Source organism: Megascapheus bottae, chromosome 1 (genome assembly GCF_031878675.1).
Source record: "Megascapheus bottae isolate mThoBot1 chromosome 1, mThoBot2.hap1, whole genome shotgun sequence".
NCBI classification, from domain to species: domain Eukaryota; kingdom Metazoa; phylum Chordata; class Mammalia; order Rodentia; family Geomyidae; genus Megascapheus; species Megascapheus bottae.
Genome location: NC_143509.1, coordinates 65,102,243 through 65,126,488, shown reverse-complemented (window position 1 = coordinate 65,126,488; position 24,246 = coordinate 65,102,243). Strand labels below are relative to the sequence as shown.

The following is a 24,246-nucleotide window of genomic DNA, read 5'->3' as shown; positions in this document are numbered from 1 at the left end:
GATAGTTTTATTAAATAATCTTATTATAGTCATACATCTTATCCAACATGTTAATGAGAAAAGGAAAATGGAAACTAAGAAAAAGATCTTACAGATACAAAAATAAAGTACATGAAAAGGCACATTTCAACACCTTTGGAGGAATATAAATTGATACAATTTGACATTTATCAATATAACAATGGATACCGACTGACCTGACAATTCCAGTCAAGGAAATGATTCTAAAGATGTATACCATCACAGAGAGATGTTTGTGTCCCCAAGAAACATTCTACATGGCATTATTTAGACAACAAACTTAAGCTGTCTGTTACAAGATCTGTGATTAATTATACTATGATGTACAATGAAATTTATGGAGCTATTAAAAAAGAACAAGATGGCTCTGCTTGTACTGATATAAAGAGATTTCTAATATCTTTTCAAGACTCACATTATTAGTTTTTCATAAGTACAAAACACAATTACAATATGTTCCCATTTGTGATGACAGACTTGTGTGTGTATACAAATATATATATATATATCCATCCATATACATAAATACACGTATGTAAGCAGCTATAAATGTATACATATACAGGCATGCAGACATGTCATATACCCAGAAGAACATATAGGAAACTGTTAATGGTTGAGTTTTTTCTAAAGTCACTCTAGAAGAAACTGTTTCCATTCTATACTCTATTGCACAATTTGAGTATTTAATAAGCATGTGCTTTCTTTGTAACAATAACATCAGTGCTTCAAAGAAGTAGCTAGTAGCAGCTAAGATTCTAAACTTCCCACAGTTAGAAAGGTGTCAATGAAAATTCATTCACATCTTCATTGTCTAAAACCTTTTTCGAAAAGATTAGCCGAGTACCAGTGGCTCACACCTGTAAACCCAGCTACTCAAGAGACTGAGATCTGAGCATCATGGTTCAAAACCAGCACTAGCATGAGAGTCCTTGAGACTCTTATCTCCAGTCAACCACCAGAAAACCAGAAGTGTCACTGTGGCTCAAGTGATAGAGCACTAGCTTTGAGCTGAAGAGCTCAGGGACAGTACCCAGGCACAGAGTACAAGTCCTACAACAGACCACAAAAAAAAAGAGTTGCAAAATGGTTCTTCTGTTCTGGGAGCACAAGAAAACAGCGATGATTGTAATGTATCTCGATGCGTTTCCTCCTGGTTCTAGATTCCAGTGACTGGTGAGGTAGGTAGGCCCACGTGGTAAGCTTCACTTCCAGACAGCTGAAGCATCCTCAGGCTGTCTGCAGTGTCATAGAGTGTGTTGCTCTTCTCTGTATAGCTAGCATAGGGCTGCATTTCATCCTAAGAAAGAGCTCCAAGTCAGTTCACAAAAACTAGAAATCATTATTGGAAACACCTGTTTTCCTAACAGGTTTCTGCTGCTTTCTCATCTGTCACTGCCACTTAAATTTGTGTCTCCGGCCCCATGTGAACATGGAACAAAGCCTGGTTCTAATGTGTAATTCTGTGTGTGAAAGTACAAATGGAGAAGAAAGATAAATCAAAGGCTGAGTAAATCACTGACGGTAGGAGATTAAAGAGCAGGCCAAATTTTTCAGTTTAGTAGGAGAGAAATGTAATGGTATTGAAAAAGAGAAGTCAAGAATGTGTTGGGCTCATTCCGATCATCAGAGCTACTCAAGAGACAGACAAGAGGACTGTGGTTCCAAGATGGTCCCAGAGAAAAAGTAAGTAGCTTTATCTGAAAAGAACTAAACAAAGTGATGGCCTAGTGGTTAAAGTGCTTGCCTAGCATGCATGAAGACCCGGGTTCGATTCCTTGGTACCACATACATACAAAAAAAAAGCTGGAAGTGGTGCTGAGGCTCAAGTGGTAGAGCTCTAGCCTTGAGAAAGTCCAAGGACAGGGCTCAGGCCCTGAGCTCAAGCCCAGGACTGGCAAAAAAAAGAAAAAAAAAGAAAAAAAAAAGCCAGAAGTGGTGCTGAGGCTCAAGTGGTAGAGTTCTAGCCTTGAGAAAAATCCAAGGACAGTCCTCAGGCCCTGAGTTTAAGCCCTGGACTGGCAAAAAAATAATAATAAAGTAAATTAAAAAATCTGAGCTTCAGGGGCCAGGAGTTTGGCCTAGTAGTAGAGTGCTTGCCTAGCATGCACAAAGACCAGGGTTTGATTCCTCGGTACCACATACATAGAAAAAAAAGCCGGAAGTGGTGCTGAGGCTCAAGTAGTAGAGCTCTAGCCTTGAGAAAGTCCAAGGACAGTGCTCAGGCCCTGAGCTCAAGCCCAGGACTGGCAAAAAAAAAAAAAAAATCTGAGCTTCCAGTAATGTATAATAACTCTAGATAAGCAAATATACATGCACATATGATGAGTCGCATTGTAAAAATCAGAACCATTGGGTTTTTTTTTTAAAACTAAAATATGAATATTGAAGAAAATTATAAAGTATATGGCTAGATTTCAGGTCACATGGATTTAAAATTTGAAAATAGTGTTCTTTTCTCTTACCTCCTCTACAACAGTAGTAGTGTCTGGATTTTCTGATTTACATTTTCTAAAAGAAAAGTAAATAATCTTGAATACAGAAAACAACATTACTTAGATTTGAAAATGAAAAACTCATTTTGAATATTGTGAGTCATTCTGATAGAAACAATAAAAACAGAAATGAGTCGAAAAATATTACTTTTAATATACCCAAATAAGAATATTATGGATTTTTGAAAAAAGTGAAATTATAAAATGGGAAGCTGGTTCATTAGAATACATACAACCATTCTCTTTGATACATGAATGCAATTATTGTATTTCCTGCTTTAAAAAAAATGGTCATGTCCTATGCCTGTGGCTCATGCCTGTAATCCTAGCTACTCAGGAGGCTGAGATCTGAGGATTGTGGTTCAAAGCCAGCCCGGGCATGGAAGTCCATGAGACTCTTGTCTCCAATTAACCACTAGAAAACCAAAAGTGGCACTGTGGCTCAAGTGGTAGAGCACTAGCACTGAAGCGCTCCGGGACAGGCCCAGGCCCAGAGTTCAAGCCTAATGACCAACAAAAACAAAATGTAGCACGGTGGCTCTTGCCTGTAATCCTAGCTACTCAGGAGGCTGAGACCTGAGGATCAAGGTTCAAAACCAGCCTGGGCACAAAAGGACTTGAGACTCTTATCTCCAATTAATCCCTAGAAAATAGAACGTGGGGCTTGGCTCAAGAGTAGAGAGGTAGCCCTGAGCTGAAGAGCACAGGGACAACACCCAGGCCCAGGGGTAAGGCAGTAGCCTTGAGTGAAGAGCTCAGGGACAGCACCCAGTCCGAGTACAAGCCCCTTGACCCCACTCCAAAAAAGTGATCATAAGGTGTCAGTGGTTCACAACTATACTCCTAGCTACTCAAAAGGTTGATCTGAAGGTCATACTTCAAAGCCAGCATGGGCAGAAAAGTTCATGAGATTCTTACTTCCATTTAACCACCCAAAAATCTGGAAGTGAAGCTATGGGAGAGGACTAGGCTTGTCAAAATGGTTCTCGGGACATGCCCTGAGTTTAAGCTCCAGAATTGGCACACGTGCACACACACACACACAATTAGCCTTCACTGTCTTCCCCCATGCTTAAAAATCTACCACCTTCAAAATATTCTTTGGATTATGAAAGAATTACTCTTACACACTAATTTACCCAGTCCACACTAATTTACCCAGTCCACCAGCTGCATATTTCTGACTTTTTTCCTGGTCCAAAGAAACTAAGGAAGAAAATACACTCATCGGCCAATACCTGAAGCTGCTGCTTTTCAAGAAACAAATTATTCCCATGACGATCAAAATAATAATAGAGGAAATGATGTATTTAACATATGATTTTTCTGTTTGAGCACCTGTAATGATAGATTCAAAAAACAGATGGTTGAAATGTGGTAAATTCAAACAATGGGATTTTAGTCAATGTTAAAAAGAAATAAGCCTCTGAGTTCAAGCCTCATGACCAACCAAAAAGAGAAGAGGCAGAGAAAGAAAAAGAGAGGGGAGAGAGCTATCAAGCTATGAAAAGGTGTAGAAGAACCTGAATTACATATTACTAAGTGAAAGAAGTCAAACTGGAAAGACTGTATACTACATGATCCAACTATAATACATTTCAGAAGGAAAAAACCAGAAGACAAAAAAGTGTTTTTTTCAGGCAAAGGAAGTAGGGATAAACTTGGATCACAGAGATGTTTTTACAGCCTTAGACCTGAGGATCATGGTTCAAAGCCAGCCGAGACACTAACGTCTATAAGACTTATCTCCAATTAACCAGTAGAAAACTGGAAGTGGGGCTGTGGTTCAAAGGGTAGGGCTGTAGCCTTGAGTTGAAGAGCTCAGGAACAACGTCCAGACTTAGAGTTCAAGTCCCATGACTGACAAAAAAAAGAATCTGGGCTGGCAGTGCTTGCCTAGCATGCATGAAGACCCGGGTTCAATTCCTCAGTACCACATACATAGGGGGAAAACAAAGCTAGAAGTGATGCTGTGGCTCAAGTGGTAGAGCTCTAGCCTTGAGAAAACCCAAGGACAGTGCTCAGGTCCTGAGCCCCAGCCCAGGACTGGCAAAAATATCCAAAAATTAAAAAGAAAAGCAAAGTTGATTTTTTCAGTATTTAATAATATATTCATATTCAAATTAATGTAAATGATGAATTGCTATAACTAATAGGAAGACTGACAAGAACAAAGTAATGTTATATATTCATTGAGCATGAGAAAGTGGATGTGTAATATATAATTTGAAATAATTTAATATATAACATGATAAACATGTGGTTTAGAAAAGTGGAGTTCAGGACTCCTCTTTAGTACCTCTCTGAGTGGAGAGTTTCTATTACTTCCTTTTATGGCTTTTTATTTTGTTTCCAAATGTTCCAGAAAGGAGGGAGGGAGGGAGGGGAAGGCCTAGTGGTAGAGTGCTTTTCTAGCATGCAGGAAGCCCTAGGTTCAATTCCTCAGTATCACATACACAGAAAAAACTAGAAGTGGAACTGTGGCTTAAGTGTTACAGCACTAGAAAAAAAGAGAAGGAAGGAAGGAGATCATTACTACAAAAACAACTAAAAGACTTGAGTATGTCTCGAGTAAAATGAAGACAATAGGTATAGAAAGGCAAGGATAAGGATAGTATTTGAATTTATGTATGTTGATTAAAATTAATACTTGGAATTTTAAATGAAGGGGGTCAGATTAAAGCAGAGAATACAGAATGCAGATCATAGATATTATTATAAGATGTTTAAGAAATTTCACCAGGAAAAATCTAGAGGAGAAAACCCTCTTAGACCAAAAATTCATAAAGGTAAATTATAGGCAGCTTTGTTTTTTCTAACAAAATCATGAGTACCTATTTAAACTAGACCTATTCTTCGATCACAATCAGGAATAGCCAGGCACAGGTCAATTACTCCTGAAATCCTAGCTATTTAGGAAGATCTGAGGACCAAGGGTTGAAGTTGCCAATACAGACAAATCAAACAGACTTTTATTTTCAATTAACCAGCAAAAAGCTGAAACTAGAGGTGTGGTTTAACTGGTAGAGGCAAATAAAGGTATGAAACACTGAGTTCAAGACCCAGTACTAGGAGGGGGGAGCGGGAGGGAGAGAAGAAGGGAGGAAGGAAGTTCTTTCAAAAATCAATAACAGGGACTGGGAGTTTGGCCTAGTGGTAGTGCTTGCCTACCATGCGCAAAGAGCCAGGTTCGATTCCTAGGTACCACATAGATAGAAAAAAGCTGGAAGTGGTGCTGTGGCTCAAGTGGCAGAGTAAGCTTTGAGTTAAAATGCCCAAGGACAGTGCTCAGGCCCTGTATTCAAGCCCCAGGACTGGCACAAAAAAAGAAAATCAATAAAGGGGGCCAGGAGTTTGTGCATGCTAGGCAAGCACTCTACCACTAGGCCAAAGACCCCAGTTCGATTCATCGGTACCACATACATAGAAAAAAAAGCCAGAAATGATGCTGAGGCTCAAGTGGTAGAACTTTAGCCTTGAGAAAGCCTAAGGACAGGGCTCAGGCCCTGAACACAAGCCCAGGACTGTCAAAATAATAATAAAATTTTTAAAAATCCAGGATGGGCCAGGAGTTTGGCCTAGTGGCAGTGTTTTTCTCCCATATACGAAGACTCAGGTTCAATTCCTTGGCACTATATACATAGAAAAAGCTGAAAGTGGTGCTGTGGCTGAAGTGATAGAACTCTAGCCTTGAGGAAAGCCCAAGGACAGTGGTCAGGCTCTGAGTTCAAGCCCCAGGCCTAGCAAAGAAAATCAATACAGGAGTCTATTTCCTACTAATATTCCATGGATCACTATTATAATTATAACGAGTACAGTGAACTATTGTTAAGTTATAGGTTTTTATGAATTTCTGTAGTATTTTCCTAGACATTTCTATGTTTTGAGAAGAAAGGTAAAATAGAAGCTGAAGTGAAAGGTATCTGCACACTACACGCTCTTTTTTTCCTTTTAAACATCTCCAACAGAAAGAAAAAAAAGCAAATCAAAAGCTAGAATTACCAACCAGAAGGCAGCGCTATGGACAGATTCTTGTTGCCAGTCAAGTGGGATATCAAGCAGGTCACAACAGTTATATTACTATCTGAACAGTGGCAGGTACTCCTGACTGTTCTGGTGTCATTGCTGGGCGATTCTGTCTCAGTGACACAACCCCACTCTGGGAACCAGGAGATCCGGGCAGCTGGCTTGCCTGAGATTGCCTCACACACTACAGTTCTATTCTTGTCTAGAGACAGGCTCACTTTAGGGGGCACTGCAGAGATAGAAGGGGGAGAATGCATTAGTCTTCTCATACTGAAGTGGAATTTGCTTTCATCACATATCTGGTGATCAGATATACCATGGTATGACATTCTTTACCTAGCACTTGGAGGTTATAACCAAGATAGTAATTCCCATTAGGTTCTGCCACTTCACACTTATAATATCCCTCGTGAATGGTGGCCAACACATCAATCTGAAGATCCAGACTCTGGTCCGGTCTGGAGGCCCAGGATATTCTCCCATCAGTACAATTGTTTTTCATGGTCTCATTTGTGGATGTCTTGTAGGAAATTTTGCAGGGAATCTTGTTCGTGAGGATTATTTCCCATGTTGTTAACATCACTTCTTTCGATGATAGACGGGGGCAACAGAGGACAGCCTGGGTACCCATCTGTACCAGCACTGTAGTGTTAGCTGGACATACACAAAAAGGAAAATCAGGAAGAGAAGAGCTTAACCTCATGTGTTCAGTTCATACATAGCAGATTACATGCTATGTAATCTGTGCATCCCAGAAACATGAGATTTAAGGAAGAAATTAACATTCATCAAATAGGTATAATGGATAAAATTCAATACAATTACTAATAAAATTTAATCTATATTTCTATCACTAACAAGTCAACACTGAATTATTAAGTACATGGAAATTAAGAAAAGATGACCGCTAGAAACAGATGAAAAATATATAACCTATACATAGGCTTTTGATTATGGATACTACTAGACTTATTAAACTTATCATGTAATTGTGACCCTCAGGAAAGAAAATAGAGAAATTACTCTTGTGATGAGTACAAAAAATATCTGGAACACAATCGTTAAATGTTTGTCACTAAGGGTAATAGTTCAGAAAATCATGAATGTGACAAGTGCATGGCATACAAAACATTCATTAAAAGTAACTATACTCAGGCTTAAGTAGTCAAGTATCCTTAAGAGTACTTTCTAATAGGATAACAAAAGTCATGGGGCCTAGGGGTAGAGTGCTTGCTTAGCATGCACAAAACCTAGGTTCAATTCCTCAGTACCACATACTCAGGAAAAGCTGGAAGTGGTGCTGTGGCCCAAGTGGTAGAGCACTAGCCTTGAGAAAGTTCAAGGACAGTGCCCAGCTACTGAGTTCAAGCCCCAGGAATGGCAAACAAAAAAAGTTGTGAATCTACAGAGCTAAACTTATATAATTTCACCAGCTAGTGATTCCAGGAAAAAATGAATTTGGAATGTCCTAGAAATATTTGTTTCCGGTAAGGAAAAAAAAACAAAAATACTTCTGTCTCATATTTATATATTAAAGAGGAAATTTCTTCTGTTTGGAAGTTTTACATAAAAAAGGATTTTTAAGCTGGGCACAGTGGCTCACGCCTGTAATCCTAGCTACTCAGGCGGCTGAGATCTGAGGATCAAGGTTCAGAGCCAGCCCAGAGACTTTTATCTCCAATTAACTTCTAGAAAATGGGAAGTGGGGCTTGGTTCAAGGGTAGGGTGGTAGCCTTGAGCTGAAGAGCTCAGGGACAGCGCCCAGGCTGAGTTGAAGCCCCATGACCCACCAAAACCAAAAAAAAAGTTATTTCAAGAGTGTTATCAAACATAGCCTTTACGTATATCCACTCATATCAACTGATGTGTGCCCTGTAATCCCATATTTTATCTCTGTATGTTCAATCAAATTTTTAGACTTAAATATGAAAGTTGACTCCTGTGTCTGTGTTCTAAAGTAAAAAACTATTGGCATACAAAGAGCATCTGCCATAAAACATGATACTTCCACTACACTGACTGAAGTAACCATTATTGATAGGGGTTTTCTGAGAGGCGACGATTACTCAACTGAAGCATCCGTTTCAATTCACCTGTGATGTGCATCTGTGATGTCATTTTTACATGAGCAGAGGTAGCTATAGTGAAGAAAATGTTCTATGACTAAATCTTGTTCTTAACTTCCAACAATGAATACCTTTCAGTGTAAGTGCCAATTGTCTCTTATAGTTTATTTGCCATACTTCATAGAGAAAAAGATTAAATAGATGAAAAAATAACAAGATTTAATCACAGACTTGAGAATTAAACCCATAAATTAAACCTATGCTCTTTTCTTTCTACAATTCCGAGTTGGCAAAGGTTAAGAGAAAAGCAAAAACATTCTTGATTAGAGAAGCCACCAGAGGAGACTGCGTCATGCACAGCCCCCATACCACAACATTCAGGCCACCTGACTCTTCAAATAAGTTATAAGAGGTTATAACTCGGGTTATGCCTGGAAGAGCATGAGCTTTTCATCGAGGCCAACTACACCACACAGCTTTACATACTAGATAAGGAAGCATATTACCTTCTGCAAGAGGCAATGAATTGTTCTGTGTCATCTGCCTTTCATCTGGACATAGACTAGTTGAATCTAGAAAATATTTAGAGAGGAAAAGATAAAATCAATGAAGTTTACTAAAGTACTAGCGAAGCTTTTGTAACCTAACAGTTTCATTCAATATGTTAGGAAACCAGTAGAAATGGTAAATGAAGAATGGTAATAATTTGAAGATTAGATTCATACTGTATTAATGGTTGAGGATTTGTGAAACACTTTTTTTTTGGTGGGTCATGTGGCTTAAACTTGGCCTGGTCCTTGTCCCTGAGCTCTTCAGCTCAAGGCTACCACTCTACCCTTGAGCCAAGCCCCACTTCCTGTTTTCTAGTGGTTAACTGGAGATGAGTCTCAGGTCCTTTTGTGCCCAGGCTGGCTTTGAACCTCGATCCTCAGATCTCAGCCTCCTCAATCACTAGGATTAGGCTTAGAGTCATGAGCCACCGCACCCGGCGTTGAAGCATTTTTTGTCAACTACTTTGTACAAAGTGTCTTCCATTACTTTCTCTAGCTCCTTTCCCAGCCAAGGAGATTGGTTCAATGTGGGTATCACATTTGAGCTGGCCTAAAAAAACTTTTCCCAGGTGCTACTCTATAAATTATTTGGTCCACTGGTGAACACCTCACTCCTATGTCAAGACAAAGAATTTTCTTGAGAATTTTTAAATCCAAACAAAGGGTCCATCCTTTCCCTTTGCTCCTCATTTTTACCTTGTAAACAGGGAGAAAGGATAGGACATAAAGCAGAAGAAGAGAGAGGAAAAGTCTTCATCAACTTCAGTATTCTAGGTCTTAAATTCCTGAAACCCATATATGAGTTTAATTTCAAACTTGACTTTGAAAAATGTACTAAATAAAGCATTTTTAAAATCAATAAAAGGAAAAAAAGGAATTGGGATTATTTTGTTACTCTACAATACCTACAGAACCCATGAAGCCATATAATATATATTATGATATATTATTTGTATATTTTATATATTATATAACATATAACATAAAAATACATTACAGGCATGAGCCATTATATTTTTTGAAAGCTGACTTTTACTCTTTGCAATAGTATGTTGACACTGTTGGTCAACCACTAAACAATAAAGTATCTGATTTTCTAAGTTTCTGCATGGCAAATAACATAGCTAACCCAGGCGCTGGTGGTTCATGCTTATAATACTAGCTACTCAGAAGGCCGAGATATGATGATCACAGTTCTAAGCCAGCCCAGGCACTATAGTCCGTGGGACTCTTATCTCCAATTAACCACCATAAAAGCAAAAGTGGCGCTGTGGCTCAAGGGGTAGAACAGTAGCCTTGAGCTGAAGAGCTCAGGGAGAGTGCCCAGGCCCAGAGTTCAAGTCCCATGACCGACCAAAAAAAAAAATAGCTAACAAGCTAAACAGATAGCCCACAGAATGGGAGAGGACTTTTGCTAGCTATACATCAGATGAAGGCTTAATATTCAAAATCTACTTAGCAGTCCAAAAATTAAATCCTCAAAAACTAAATCCTCAAAGAAATAACAATCTAATTAATAAGGTAATGACTCAAAGAAAGAAAAAATGGCCAATAGACACATAAAGAAATGTTCTACATCTCTGGCCATAAAGGAAACACAAATCAAAACAACACTGAGATTCCACCTGACCCTGGTTAGAATGGCCGTTATTAAGCAAACAAGCAATAACTAATAACTAATGCTGTAGAGGGTGTGGCCAAAAGGGAACTCTATTATATTGTTGGTGGGAATGCAAGTTTGTTCCAACACTCTAGAAACACTATGGCGATTCCTCAAAAAAATAAATAAATAAATAAATAAATAAATAAAATTAAGGGCCAGGAGTTTGGCCTAGTGGTAGAATACTTGCCTAGCCTGCACAAAGACCAGGGTTCGATTCCTTGGTACCACATACTTAGGGGGGAAAAAGCCAGAAGTGGTACTGAGGCTCAAGTGGTAGAGTTCTGGCCTTGAGAAAGTCCAACGACAGTTCTCAAGCCCTGAGCTTAAGCCCAGGACTGGCAAAAAAAAGAAAAAAAAAAAAAAAAACCTAAACATAGAGCTGCCCTATGATCCAGCAGACCCAGTCCTACATTTTATCCAATAGAACACAAACAAGGTTAAAGACATCAACACAGCCATGTTCATTGTGGCACTAATAATCAGAGCCAAGATATAGAACCACCCCAGATGTTCCTCAATGGATGAATGGATCAAGAAAATGTACATATCTAACATAATGGAATTTTACTCATCTGTTAGAAGGAATGTTATTGTACCATTACTAAGGAAGTAGAAAGACTTGGGGGAAAAAAACTAGTGAAGTGACCTAGACCCAGGGAAAAAAAAGGGTTGCCTGGTTTTCTTCATTGTGATAACTAGAACGTGTCTGTAAGTCTATGAGTAAACACACTATGTTGTTCATAAATGGTTATAAATGAATTTACTGAAGTTTAATAGACTCTATAGAAAGCTCAAATAGTATTATCTTTTAGAAAGTTGAACAAAATCACCAGGAAATAAGTACAACTTAAGGAGGCAGGCAAGGAGAGAGGGGAAGATGAATGAAGTAGGGAAGGTAGGGAGAATGCAGTCAAGAATTCATTGTAGAGGTGGAGGCCAGGAGTATGGCCTAGTGGTACAGTGCTTTCTTAACATGCACGAAGTTGTGAGTGCGATTCCTCGGTACCACCTACACAGAAAAGGCGGGAAATAGTGCAGTGGCTCAAGTGGTAGAGTACTAGCCTTGAGAAAGCTCAACGACAATGGCCAGGCCCTGAATTCAAGTGCTAGGACTGGCCAAAAAAATAAAATTATATATATATTATATATATAGCATATATCACAAAACTAAGAAACATTAAGGGAAGGGGTAGGCCAAAGGTAGTTAAGAATGCTGAAGGAGTGACACTGATCAAGATGCACTGTGTTCATGGACTGCCTTGTTCTATGGCACCTCCTGCCTTGTATAAAGGAGGTGCCATATAACAAGTACTTAAAGATCACTTTTTAATGTAAACATAGGAATAGATATCATGGGCAGTAAGTAAAAAATAGTAACCATTGTGATACATATTAATCCAATTTCAACAGCAATGATCTAAGTGCACCAGGGGAGTAAGATCTAATGAAATATTTTCTTCGAATAAAACTATTTTAAACACACACATACACATAGATTATAAAAAAGGGATGGAGAAAGTTGTACTGTGTTAATGCAAATCAAAAGAAATTAAATAGCACTCCAATTTTGAAACAGACAAGAGTTCATAGGCAAGAATGTTATCCTAGAAAAAAAGATCACATAAGGATAAATAGATCAATTTTCAAAGAATATTTAAAATCCTTAACATATTTGTGTCTAACAATAGGGCATCAAAATACATGAGGCAAAAATGGATGCAAGAAGAAATAGATGACCCAATATTACAGTTAATTCGTACCTCCAAATTCAAAATGGATAGATTCAACAGCTATGAAATAGAGGACATCATTGAGGAACCCATAGAGTATAACTGACAACATTTATGCTAGAATGTGCCTATAAATCTATGAGCAAACACATTGGGTGGTTTGCAAGTAGTTACAATGAATTTGTTTTCTTGATCTGGCCATTCTAATTAAGGTAAGGTAAAAATCTTCCTAAAACAGCAAGATATTTGTCCTTAACAAGCTTGAATATTCGCACTAAAATAAATCACATCTGAGCCATGAAACACATTTTAACAAATTAAAAAAATAGAATTCAATGTCTGCCCTCAGACTACAAATTTTTTGAGATTATACCAAACACTTGAAAATAATATATGGATAAAAGAGGAAATTTCAGAGGAAGATATTTAAATGCTCCGAATAAATAAAAATAAAATCATTATCTACCAAAATTTATAGGGAGTAATGACAGGGGTGCTAGGATTTAATAACATTGAATGTACATATTAGAAATTATGTAAAATCTAACAAATCATTCAACATCAACTTTAGCTTACTGTTAACACAGCAGCAGAGAAACAGCAGAAGATAATAATCAGAAAACGGCAATAAAACTGAAAACAGAAAATGAAAAAGAAAAATATAAACAAAATTGAAGCACAGAAATTTAAAGTACAACAAAACTAAAAAGAATAAGAAATGTTTACACCAACTACTATGGAGTGATCAAGATATATTGGAGGAGTTTTTGTATATACATGTACATATATATATATTGCGATAATACAGATGATATACAGAGGGACTGAAATTACATAAGTTGGTAATGAGTACATTTCTTTTTTGTTGTTTTCTGGGTTTTCAATTTTGTTTTATTTTGGTTTTGGTCACCAAGTTTGAACCCAGGGCCTAGGCCCTGTCCCTGAGTTCTTTTACTCAAGGGGAGCATGCTACCTCTTTGAGCCACAGCTCAAATGGGTTTAAACAATGTCACCTCCTTGCTTGCTCTCTCCCATTTTTCCCTCCTGTCCTCACCCACAAGTTGTATAGTTCACTTTCTACATAGTGTCTAATGATATCACTATTGCATTTTCATATTTTGTCCCTCCAATCCTGTGCTCTCCCTTTTCTTCCCAAAGGTAGATAATGTAGCAAACAAGACAAAAGGAAGAGAAAACAAAAACAGCAAGAAAGATAAAACACTCTTATTTCCATTTCTTGGAGTTTATTTTTCGCACATAGGTATTGAGCCTTTGTATCCTTGTTAAGCATGTCCTCCTTTGGTCTCAGTGTGAATGTCTAAAGACCTGTATGATTTATTATGTCCTACTGTATTTTTTTCTTCTTTTCAAGATATATTATTAAGTGAACAAAACAAAACAGGTATATGTAGTATACGAACCCAGGAGCAGAGCAAAGCTATCTGTTCTTGGTACTTCGTTTGAATTTGATGGTGGAGCTTTAGTCACGGAAATAAAGCAAACTGGGAAAAGAACAGCTATAGATCATAAACAGACACAAAACTATCTCTCCCTTGATGACATGATAGGGATACAGAACATCTATAACCAAATGAGTTCAGCAAAGCCATATTATAAAAATTCTCTATACTCTAACATAATTATTTTCTGCATTAGCACGATTAAAAAATATAATTTTAAAACTCAGTTCCATTTGCAATAGGTCAAAGACAAAACAGGAAGAAATGTAACAAAAAATAGGTATGACTTGTACACTGAAAGCTCTAAATAAAACATTTTGCATGGATAAAATTTTAAAACCCCTTCATACCTTAAGTAAGCTGCTCTGGTAAATTCAATATTTTTCATTTGTTCTCTTCAAATTATTGTTAAATTTCAACACAATGTCAATCAAAATGAGGTACTGTTGCTATACAAATTGAGAAGCTGTCTCTGAGTTGTCTTTACAGCAACTGATGATGGAATAATTTTTTGCCACATGCAGAAAACAATGAATTTCATCCCTTCACATTTACAAATAAAAATTTCTCTCCAGGGAGAACTTCCTTCAGTTGGGAAATATGTCAGTATGTTCAGTATCCGGAGTGCTCCACATATAATGAATATTTATAAATATAAAATTAGGTAAAAGTTTGCAAGATATTAAAAATAAAACACTGAAAAATAAAAAAAAATTCTCTCCAATGGATTATTAGTTTCAGTGTAAAAGCTAAAAACTGAAACCCCTGGAAGAAAACTATGGAGAGAGTCTATGTGGCTTTGGCATGTAAAAAATTCTTAAGAAAAGGGGGGAAAAAGGAAAGAAAATTTGATAAACTGGGCATTATCAAAATTGCAAGCTATTATACCCTGAAAGAAGAAAATTTTCATTAATAAAATGAAAAGAGGGCCGGGAGTTTGGTAGAGTGCTTGCCTAGCATTCACAAAGACCCAGGTTCAATTTCTTGGTACCACATACTTAGAAAAAAGCCAGAAGTAGTGCTGTGGCTCAAGGGTAGAGCACTAGCCTTGAGAAAAGTCCAAGGACAGTGCTCAGTCTCTTAGCTCAAGCCCAGGACTGGCAAGAAAGAAAGAAAAGGAAAAAAGAAAAGTGACAGAATAAGAAAATATTTGTAATACATGACTGCTACATACAATATGCAAAGAATTATTACACATTCAATAATTTTATGTCAGTGAGATTCTCATAGGTATGTCTAAAAATGAGTGGCAGGAAAATGGGAACATTGGAATATGTGCATTGGAAACTTCCAGTAACTTTTTTTCAAAATTAAACATGTATCCACCAATTTGATTATCCCAGAAGTCAAGTTTTAAACTAACAGGAATGAAAACATGCCATCATATAGGACATGTGCATGAATTTTCAGTGGCCTTACTCACATGTATTCATTTATTGACAACTAGTATCCTTAATGGGTAAATGTATAAAATAACTATACTACAGTACTATTCAACAACAAACAGGAAAGCATGCAACACTAATTGAACCTCAAAATTATTCTGCTAGGCTAAATGAAAAAAGATAAATACATTCTACATCCTATACACTGCACAAAATAATCCTTCTAATACAAAATGGTAATTCTGTTAAGTGACCACTGGTTGCCGCCAAATGAGAGACAGTCCGTAGAGATCCTTATGAGACATTGAAAACCATGGAAATGTTTTGTATCTTATTAACTCAGAGTATACAACTCCCAAAATTCATCAAATCATACACTTTCCATTACAGTGTACAATAAATGATGTGTGAATTATCACTCAACAGAATTAAAAAGGGGACAACCCGAAGTAATAGTGCAGATTAGAGGCCTGGCTCAGGTGGTAGAGCCCTGGCAATGAGCCAAGGCATCAGATGTCGAGTTTGAGTCCTGGTCTTGCACAAAAATAATAAAACAAAATAAAATAGAAGTCATAACAGAAATTCCAAGTTTTAACACATATACATCACAACACACATCCACAAAAATAGACAGAAAATACAAACAAGCGTGCTTGGCACCTGAGTTAGAGTCATCAGCAGGACTGTGTTTGATTTCACTACTAATGAAACCTCTTAACTTCCAGCACCAGTAGGGACTTTCCCTTTCCAGATCGTCATTGTCCCCAGCCTGAGCCAGCAAAGCCACCCCCACAGTACACAAAGGGTGCATTCATGACAATGCAAAACCCCAACTCCAGAGAGACTGCACCCTCCCAGACTGCACATGACTCTCTTGTGATGTTGAGCCATTTTGAATCTCTTGTAAAATACTGCAGTGTCAGCTCTGATTTCAAAAAAAAAAAATACACATACTCATTTCTGAAATCACAGTCTCGGGAATGATGCTTGGTTAATTTCTATTAACCAAAACGTTTGCTGCTACACTTATTTAGACAACTTCATGATTTGTATTTATTTGTTATTTCTAATGTATAGAGTTAAGAACCCTTTCTTTCATTTGCAGGTCTTTTGGAAGAATACAAACAATATGATTTGTGATTTGATGAATGAACTTCATCTAAGACCCTTGAATTAGTGAAAAATCTGTAGACTTAAAAAACAATAAAGCTATGGGCTGAGAGTTTAGCCTAGTGGTAGAGTGCTTGCCTAGCATGCACAAAAATCTGGGTTTGATTCCTTGGTACCACATAGAAAAAGGCAGAAGTGGTGCTATGGCTCAAGTGGTAGAGCGCTAGCCTTGAGGAAAAGCCCAAGGATAGTGCTCAGGCCCTGAGTTTATACTCCAGGACTGATAAAAGAAAGAAGGAAGGAAAGAAAGACAAAAAGACAGAAGAGAAAAGAAATCTATGATTTTGTAAGGTGCCCCGATGGCTGCTAAAGAAAATTGAGCATAATGATTTCATTGTTTATTTTTATGGACCTTTCTTTACAGGTCTTGGGGCCTCTTCACAGCTCTGTAGCATTCATGCATATGTCTTATTACAATCTTTACTACATGTTGCTTAACATGTAATGAATTTTCTACCCCTGGAAACAAAAGGCCACAAAATAAATATATATATTGAAATCTGTGAAAGTAGCCCCTCATTTTGTATTGACAAAGCCAAGTGAAAAAACTTTCTCTCTTTATTTGATTGTTCTTGTTGCTAAACTCCAAAACTGCCTCAAGCTTCAATAACTTTTCAAAATTATTTTAACAAATTTTGAGATGAACCTTATAGTTTAAGTATTAAGTCATTTCTAATAGCTAGAAAATGGTGAGGGTTGTGAGTTTTACTTCTCCTTTAGCTTCCCCTTTTTCCTCTGAATTTTTGTTAATGAATTCACTTTGATTTGCTTCAGGGGGGCTTTTGGTGCTACTGGGGTTTGAACGTAGAGCCTTGTGCTTTTCTAGATTAGCACTTTACCACTTACACTATGCCTCTAGCCCAATTAAATGAATTTAAACTTCATCACTTTTCCCTCTTTATAACATAGATTATTGGAGTCTTTTAACTTAACAAATAAGGAATGAACAAAAGATGAAAGAACACTAAAAGCTGATGTGTTAAATACATTCTAATCAACTGGTACATTTATCCTAAAAATTCACATTTCATTTAAAATAGATGGAGTTTTGTGACAGATTTTTTTTTTTGGTCATGGTGTCTGAATTTTAGGTCTGGGCATCATCCCTGAGCTTTTTTGCTCAAGGCTAGCAGTTTTCTGGTGGCTAATTGGAGACAAGAATCTCCTGGGACTTTCTTGCCTGGGAAAGAACCTCTAATCCTCAGCCTCATCAATAGCTAGGATTACAGGCATGAGCCAGCAGCACTTGGCCTAACTGAGATCTTAATCACACAAAGAATGACTCTGAAATTTAAACAATAATGGCAGAGACTTTTATTCTTCTAATACATTTATTTAACTATAATAAGCCCATGACATTTTCTAATCACCTGTATACAGTACAACTTTTTTTTTTTTTTTGCCAATCCTGGGGCTTGACTTCAGAGCCTGGGCACTGTCCCGGAGCCTCTTTGTGTTCTAGTTTAGCGCTCTACCACTTGAGCCATAGCACCACTTATGGCTGTTCTGAATAGTTTTTTGGAGATAAGAGTCCCACCAGAACTTTTCGGCCCCAGCTGACTTCAAACTGCGACCCTCAGATCTCAGCCTCCTAAGTAGCTAGGATTATAGGCATGAGCCACCCATGCCCAGTGGTACAGAAACTTTTAAAGATGAATCCTCTGGCTCAAGGGAAAAAAGCTAAAAACAACTTCAACATTTTGATCAATGAATGTTTTCTATGTATGTAAGCCACCTGTTGTAGATTTGAGACAAAAGTGTTATTTTAGAAGATTTTGGAGCTATAAGTGGCTTTAAGTAAAAATTAAACTTGCTCTTTTTTGTGTTTCTAAAAATAAGATTGTCACTCAAATGGGTTGATAATATTTCTGCCTCAAATGCAGTGATTTTTACTGAACCACATAGGCACCGGTCAAAATCCATGATAATTGACTATAAAGTACAGGACATTTGTAACTGTGGGGGAAGGGAGTCTTAAAATTACTATTTTATTCTGACACATAATTAAAAAACAGTATCATCCTGTATATAGAAGTGAAAGAAAAACTCATTTTCCCCTAAATGATATTTCTAAGCATTAAATAGGAATTACTGGTGAATTACAAAGCTATGCAATCTTTTCCTCATCTAAAGCTATCTGAAGAGTAGGTATTGATTTTATGATAAATTTATAAGATTACTAAGTAAATGAGACTATGGAAGATGAATTGCTAAAATATGATAATGTGGGTTTCTTGAAAAAAAAAAACTTGCCATTAGATGGTACCTGAGTGACCACCTATCACTACATTAAAGCTTTTAGACTGATAGAACTGGAGACTTTGGGAATTTCATCTAAGGAATTATAATATCTAGGCACTCAAAGTCTATTATCTATTTAATAGGGGCAGTACACGTGAATCAAACAATTTGTACAAGTATGTCCAATTACAATAGCACTAGCTAGCCTGGACTGGCTCTGAACCTCAATTCTTAGTTCTCAGCCTCTAGAGTAGCTAGAATTATGAGCACCCAACTTCAGTTGTTTTTTTTTTTTAATACTCATTTACTTTGTATTATCTGATCTAATCTTCAACCTCAAACAGTAACTCAGGAATTTCAAGTAAAATCTCTCCAATTTATTAGTAGCTGGCAAATAATTGGCTAATTTGAGACTCTTTTAAAAATATTATATGTGCCAACTAAAAGATCTACAAGCCTTATCTAGCCCCAAAGCCTACCAAATTTCTGTCTCTAGGGCAGAAATTAGAGAAAAGAGAAAAGGTCAAACCCAGAGTCTTGAAAACACATAAATCTGTTGGAGATAGTTTTCATTATAAAAAACCATGACAAAAAATTAGAAAGGAAATGCATTGCCATAAAACTAGGGAAAGACAAAATTTTACAACAGGAAAAATCAAGATCAAATCATAAGGAGAAAACAATCTGAAAGTAATAACGAAGAAGCATTATGATCAGTAGTAAGAATGTCACCGTGACCTTTATGGTCGGTAAGAAAAATGTTTTAGCAAAGTGATAGAGTTGAAACCAGACTAGAAAATGCTGAGAGAGCAAAAGTAACTGAGTCAACAGATGTAGACTTAGTCTTTCACGGATTCTGCCTCCCAAAGAGTAAAAGAAACGAGATTGCTTCTTTACCTGTTCATATCAAGCTTACAAAAGTTTAAAGTAAACATCTTCATTCTTTTCCAATTCCTACTCTCATCCTACTAGCCTCCTATTTAACTTTCCAACTCATTCCTCAGTTTCAGAACTTGTGGTGGCTTACCTGTTATTAAATGCCCTCAGTTTCACTTCCTACCTCCTGTTTAAGCTTAGGTACTCAATTTATGGATTGTATTGTTTCCTCTCCCGTCTTGCATTTTCTTCTATACTGTAAAGATGAAAGAGGTACTTATAGTCCTGTTTTGTTGCTGTTGTTTTTCTTTTTTTTTTTTTCAGTTGTAGGCCTTGAACTCTGGGCCTGGGTGCTGTCACTGAGCTCTTCAGCTCAAGGTTAGGGTTCTACCACTTTGAGCCCCAGCACCTCTTCTGGTTTCCTGGTGGCTAACTGGAGATAAGTGTCTCCTAGACTTTCAGACCAAGGCTAACTTTGAATGGTGATCCTCAGGTCTCAGCCTCCTGAATATGGCTATGGCTTATGGCTCCCAGCATAATTATGGTTCTTAGAGCCCAAACTTAAACATTTCTAGTGCTATGCTATTATTATTTCTATCTCTAGGTGTATTCTCATTGTGGGCTTATTCATTCCATAAGTGGCTCACAAACCTGAACTTTGCTACACTTCTCCTTCTCTGTGACAGACATCTAAAATGGATTTAGATTCTGTCTCCACAAACTTCCTTCCCAGACATCGATATGGCATCATGAAACTTTCTAAAGTAGGAACTCCAGGATAGAAGTGCTTGATTCCTCCTTCACAATAAATCATAGACTAAATGCCGCTACCATTACATAGAATATTGCTGACACTTCAGTCTAAAAAATGTGGGAGATTTCTCTGTTTAGCTATCAAGAACCCTTGAAATCCAGCCTTATTTCCTACTATATCATATACAATCTCTGTTACATCATGATAAAACTTATTCTCTCCAAGAACCATCATGCCTTTGTACTTATTGCCCATTTCCTCCTAATTTCTTTTTCTGATTTCCCACATCTATCCAAATTTATTTTTCGGGCCCAACTCAAGACACAACTCTCCCAGAGAGCCTTTAACAAGACATTCCATTGTTTCCACATCCTTCAGCTGTAAACTCAGTTGCCAGTTTGTTACAAGATTTTGAATGTTTCTCAAGGGCTTTATCTTAGCCCTAGCTTCCTAATTCAGATTGTTATAATTTTTAGCACTAGTCTCTCACAAACACCTCAATATATAGTGCTTTTAATAAGGACTTAGGATTTGTATTAATTGTTTAAGAGGGGTTTTGTTGTTGTTGTTTTACAGGCTCAAGCCTGTAATCCTAGCTACTCAGGAGGTGAGAAATCTGAGGACTGGGGTTTAAAGCCAGCCCAGACACAAAAGTCTGTGAGATTCTTATCTCAGATTAAGCACCAGAAAACGGGAAGTGGAGCTGTAGCTCAGAGTGGAAGAGCACTAGTATGGAGCTAAAAAGCTCAGGAACAGCTCTCAGGCCCAGAGTTCAAGCCCCACAATAGACCAAAAAAAATAAAAATAAAAAAATAAATGGAGGGCCGGGAGTTTGGCCTAGTGGTAGAGTGCTTGCCTAGCATGCACGAAGACCCGGGTTCGATTCTTCGGTACCACATACATAGAAAAAAGCTGGAAGTGGTGCTGAGGCTCAAGTGGTAGAGTGCTAAGCCTTGAGAAAGTCCAAGGACAGTGCTCAGTCCCTGAGCCCAAGCCCAGGACTGGCAAAAAATAAAATAAAAATAAATGGAGTAAAATACAGCTATGACTTATAGTAACAAATTCACAACTATCACAAACCAGCAAACAAAGAAAGGGCTGAAATTAATGAAAACTAATGTTTTCTGTTCCATAATTGCATTTATCTCTGTCCTCCGTCAACAAATCTGCTGAACCCCCCAAAAGACTACTGTTAAGATCTTAGATCTTATCTCCTCTAGTTACTGTCTGCCCTCTAGTGGAAGATAATGACAAATGAGTAAAAAATTAGCCCAAAGGAGAAAAAAATACATATATATGTGTGTGTGTGTGTTCAAGATTTTCTTTTCAACAACTATTAACAAGATAAATAACTTTTATAAAATATGGAATTATTTTAATTGGAACAGAAAAATATAATTCAAAACAATAAAACAAATCTAGACTATGTTAGGGCAAAAGAAGAATGAAATGGTAAACACAGTGCATAAAGCGTGAATGAAAAGGGGAGTAAGGTACAGGACTGCCAAGCCTGCTTTAAGGTAGATTTCTTAGATTATTTTCAGTTTTGCCCCCAGGTATTTTCTTATATCTTGCTTACGAATGCTACATTGCTTAGAGATATGAACAAATAGAGAAACAAAAAAAATGTTTTATAATGATAATACATAAATTCACAGCTATCACAAACCAGAAAACAAAGACAAGACTGAAATTAATGAGACCAACTCCTTTCTTTTAATCTCTTCCTCCAGGTCATCTCTCCTGTTCCTTTGTAAACATGTCTTTATAGTAAGTTATTTCCTTTGGTAGTCTAGTCAACAAGCAGTAATGATAAAGTGGAAAGAAGGTCATTGCTCCATATAGTCTTCGTATGACTTATTCTAAATCATTTGATAAATACATCCCCAAATCACTTTATATAAAGCAACTGGCTTTTACATGTCTTGATTCAAAACACTTGGATAACTTTATAATGACCCAAGCATCAGCGTCAATGATATGATGAACAAAGTATTGTCTCCCCTTATATCTAGAAATAGTTTTTAAATTTAGACCTTTCATTTCTTTAAGATTCAAATTTTCTGCTTCTTTCATCTCGTTACTTTTTTCCCTTTTGTGAAGTAGTAGCTCAAGTTGTCAGTGAGAGCTCCTTGCCTACCTAGCTTCCTATACCAAATTGGATCTTGCACAGATTTCTAGAAGACCTCTCTATAGTATTACAAAGTCACAATTATGGAGAGATTCTGATCATGTGTCTGCTTGAGTGAGTACTAGCCCATTCAGTTTAACTGAATTTTAAATCTAACTTTCAGTAACTAAATATTAGCCCAGCTTTTTTTTCAGTAGTGTTAGTCACATGTCTTTAGTGAAAAGCATAAGCATTAAAAATTAAGAAAACCCAATTGTCCAACATGCATTGTACTCAGAAATGGACATGTTGAGTTACTGAGCTTCTACAACTACTTAAAGATAATTTACAGTATTTTTTTATGTTGAGGAAAACTTCCCCCTCAAATGTTTCATGATGACTGCTGATATAAACTGTCACTAAGCATATTCTACTATACACTAACTTGTATCTAATGTTGATCAAATCATTTCACCTCTCTACAACTTAGTTTCTATACTTGTAATATAGAGAAATATCTTCCATGTCTATGGCACTGGGTTGCTGCAAAGATCAAAGAAGAAATGTATGTGATAACTCTTGACAGAAAAATGCATTCGTGGAGAATGTTAATGTATGCTCACTAATAAGATTAGCATGTGACTTTTTTTGCTAGTAAACAGAAAAGATTTTAAAGTAATTCAGATGAGGAAAAAAATACTCTTTTTCCTTTCAATTATTGTAAAATGTAAAACCACCTTTACTGTTCCCTCACAGCTGCTCCATCTACTAAAAGTGAAACCTGAAAACTCCCTCCCACACCAACTCCTACCAACCCTTGGCAGTGAAACAAGGACACCCCCACAGTAGCCCCAAATTCTCTTCTACTCCTACAGGAACCCAGTAATTAATACTGTAATTCAGAAAGTGTCTTCTATAGCCCATAGTATCCTCAAGATAAATACAGACATTCCAATATCATTGTATGCATATTGTATTTTTTTTTGTTTGTAACTGAATTTTTTTTGTCTTTTCTTTTTGGTACTGGGAATTGAACCAGGATGTCACACTTGCTAGGCAAGCACTTTGCCACTGAGCTACATCCTAGCCATACATACTGTATTTTTTAAATCCTATTCGTAGAAAGAGATAGAAATAAACATTCACAATTTATACTATTAACAATGTGGATCTGGGAAATATAGAATAATTTTCTGCATTTTATTTTAAGCAGGGAAGAAATGACAATGAAAACCTAAGTGGCTTTGATTGCTACTAGTATATGTTTAATTTTTGTTAAGCCTCCTTCAAAAAACAGGGTGAGGAGAATGAGAAGAGGATACAAACTGTAGAGATGTGTTAATTACCATAAAATAAATAAGAAAAGACAGAAAGAAAGGGTGATTCGGTAATACAAATCTGGAAGTACTCCCCCTCTGTCTATGATTGCAACTGAATTGCATTGTCCCAAGCTCCAGAACCTGGATCAGATCTCAGACCTGTCTTTCTGTCAAAGGGAATTCAGACTCACCAGCCACTGAAAGGACCAACGGCAGGAGCAGCACTGTGTCCAAAATTCGCCCAGGAATGATCATTGCTGGTCTCTTGGTTTCTGCCCTTCACTCTGTACTTCTCACAGATGGAGAAGCAGCATGGAGCATGGCGAAGCTTCCTCTGGGTTGCCTTTGTGACTCTGGATCCTCTTAACCCAACCAAACG

General features: G+C 37.1%; 2 protein-coding genes across 2 annotated transcripts in view; both read right to left on the bottom strand.

Moving 5' to 3' along the window:
• The window catches only part of Ccdc80 (coiled-coil domain containing 80), a 177,874-nt gene extending 153,758 nt beyond the window's left edge, over positions 1–24,116 (bottom strand). The window contains exon 1 of the mRNA XM_090346529.1: positions 24,059–24,116. The gene's annotated coding sequence lies outside the window, so the exon portion shown is untranslated. The remainder of the gene's footprint in view (positions 1–24,058) is intronic.
• Cd200r1 (CD200 receptor 1) lies at positions 123–24,246 on the bottom strand. Its single transcript, XM_090346543.1, has 7 exons — positions 24,059–24,246; positions 9,115–9,180; positions 6,879–7,196; positions 6,523–6,771; positions 3,755–3,854; positions 2,487–2,532; positions 123–1,321 (listed from the first exon to the last, which is right to left on the bottom strand). The coding sequence occupies exons 1-7, from the start codon at positions 24,120–24,122 to the stop codon at positions 1,181–1,183; spliced, it is 984 nt and encodes a 327-aa protein (XP_090202669.1). The 5' UTR covers positions 24,123–24,246; the 3' UTR covers positions 123–1,180.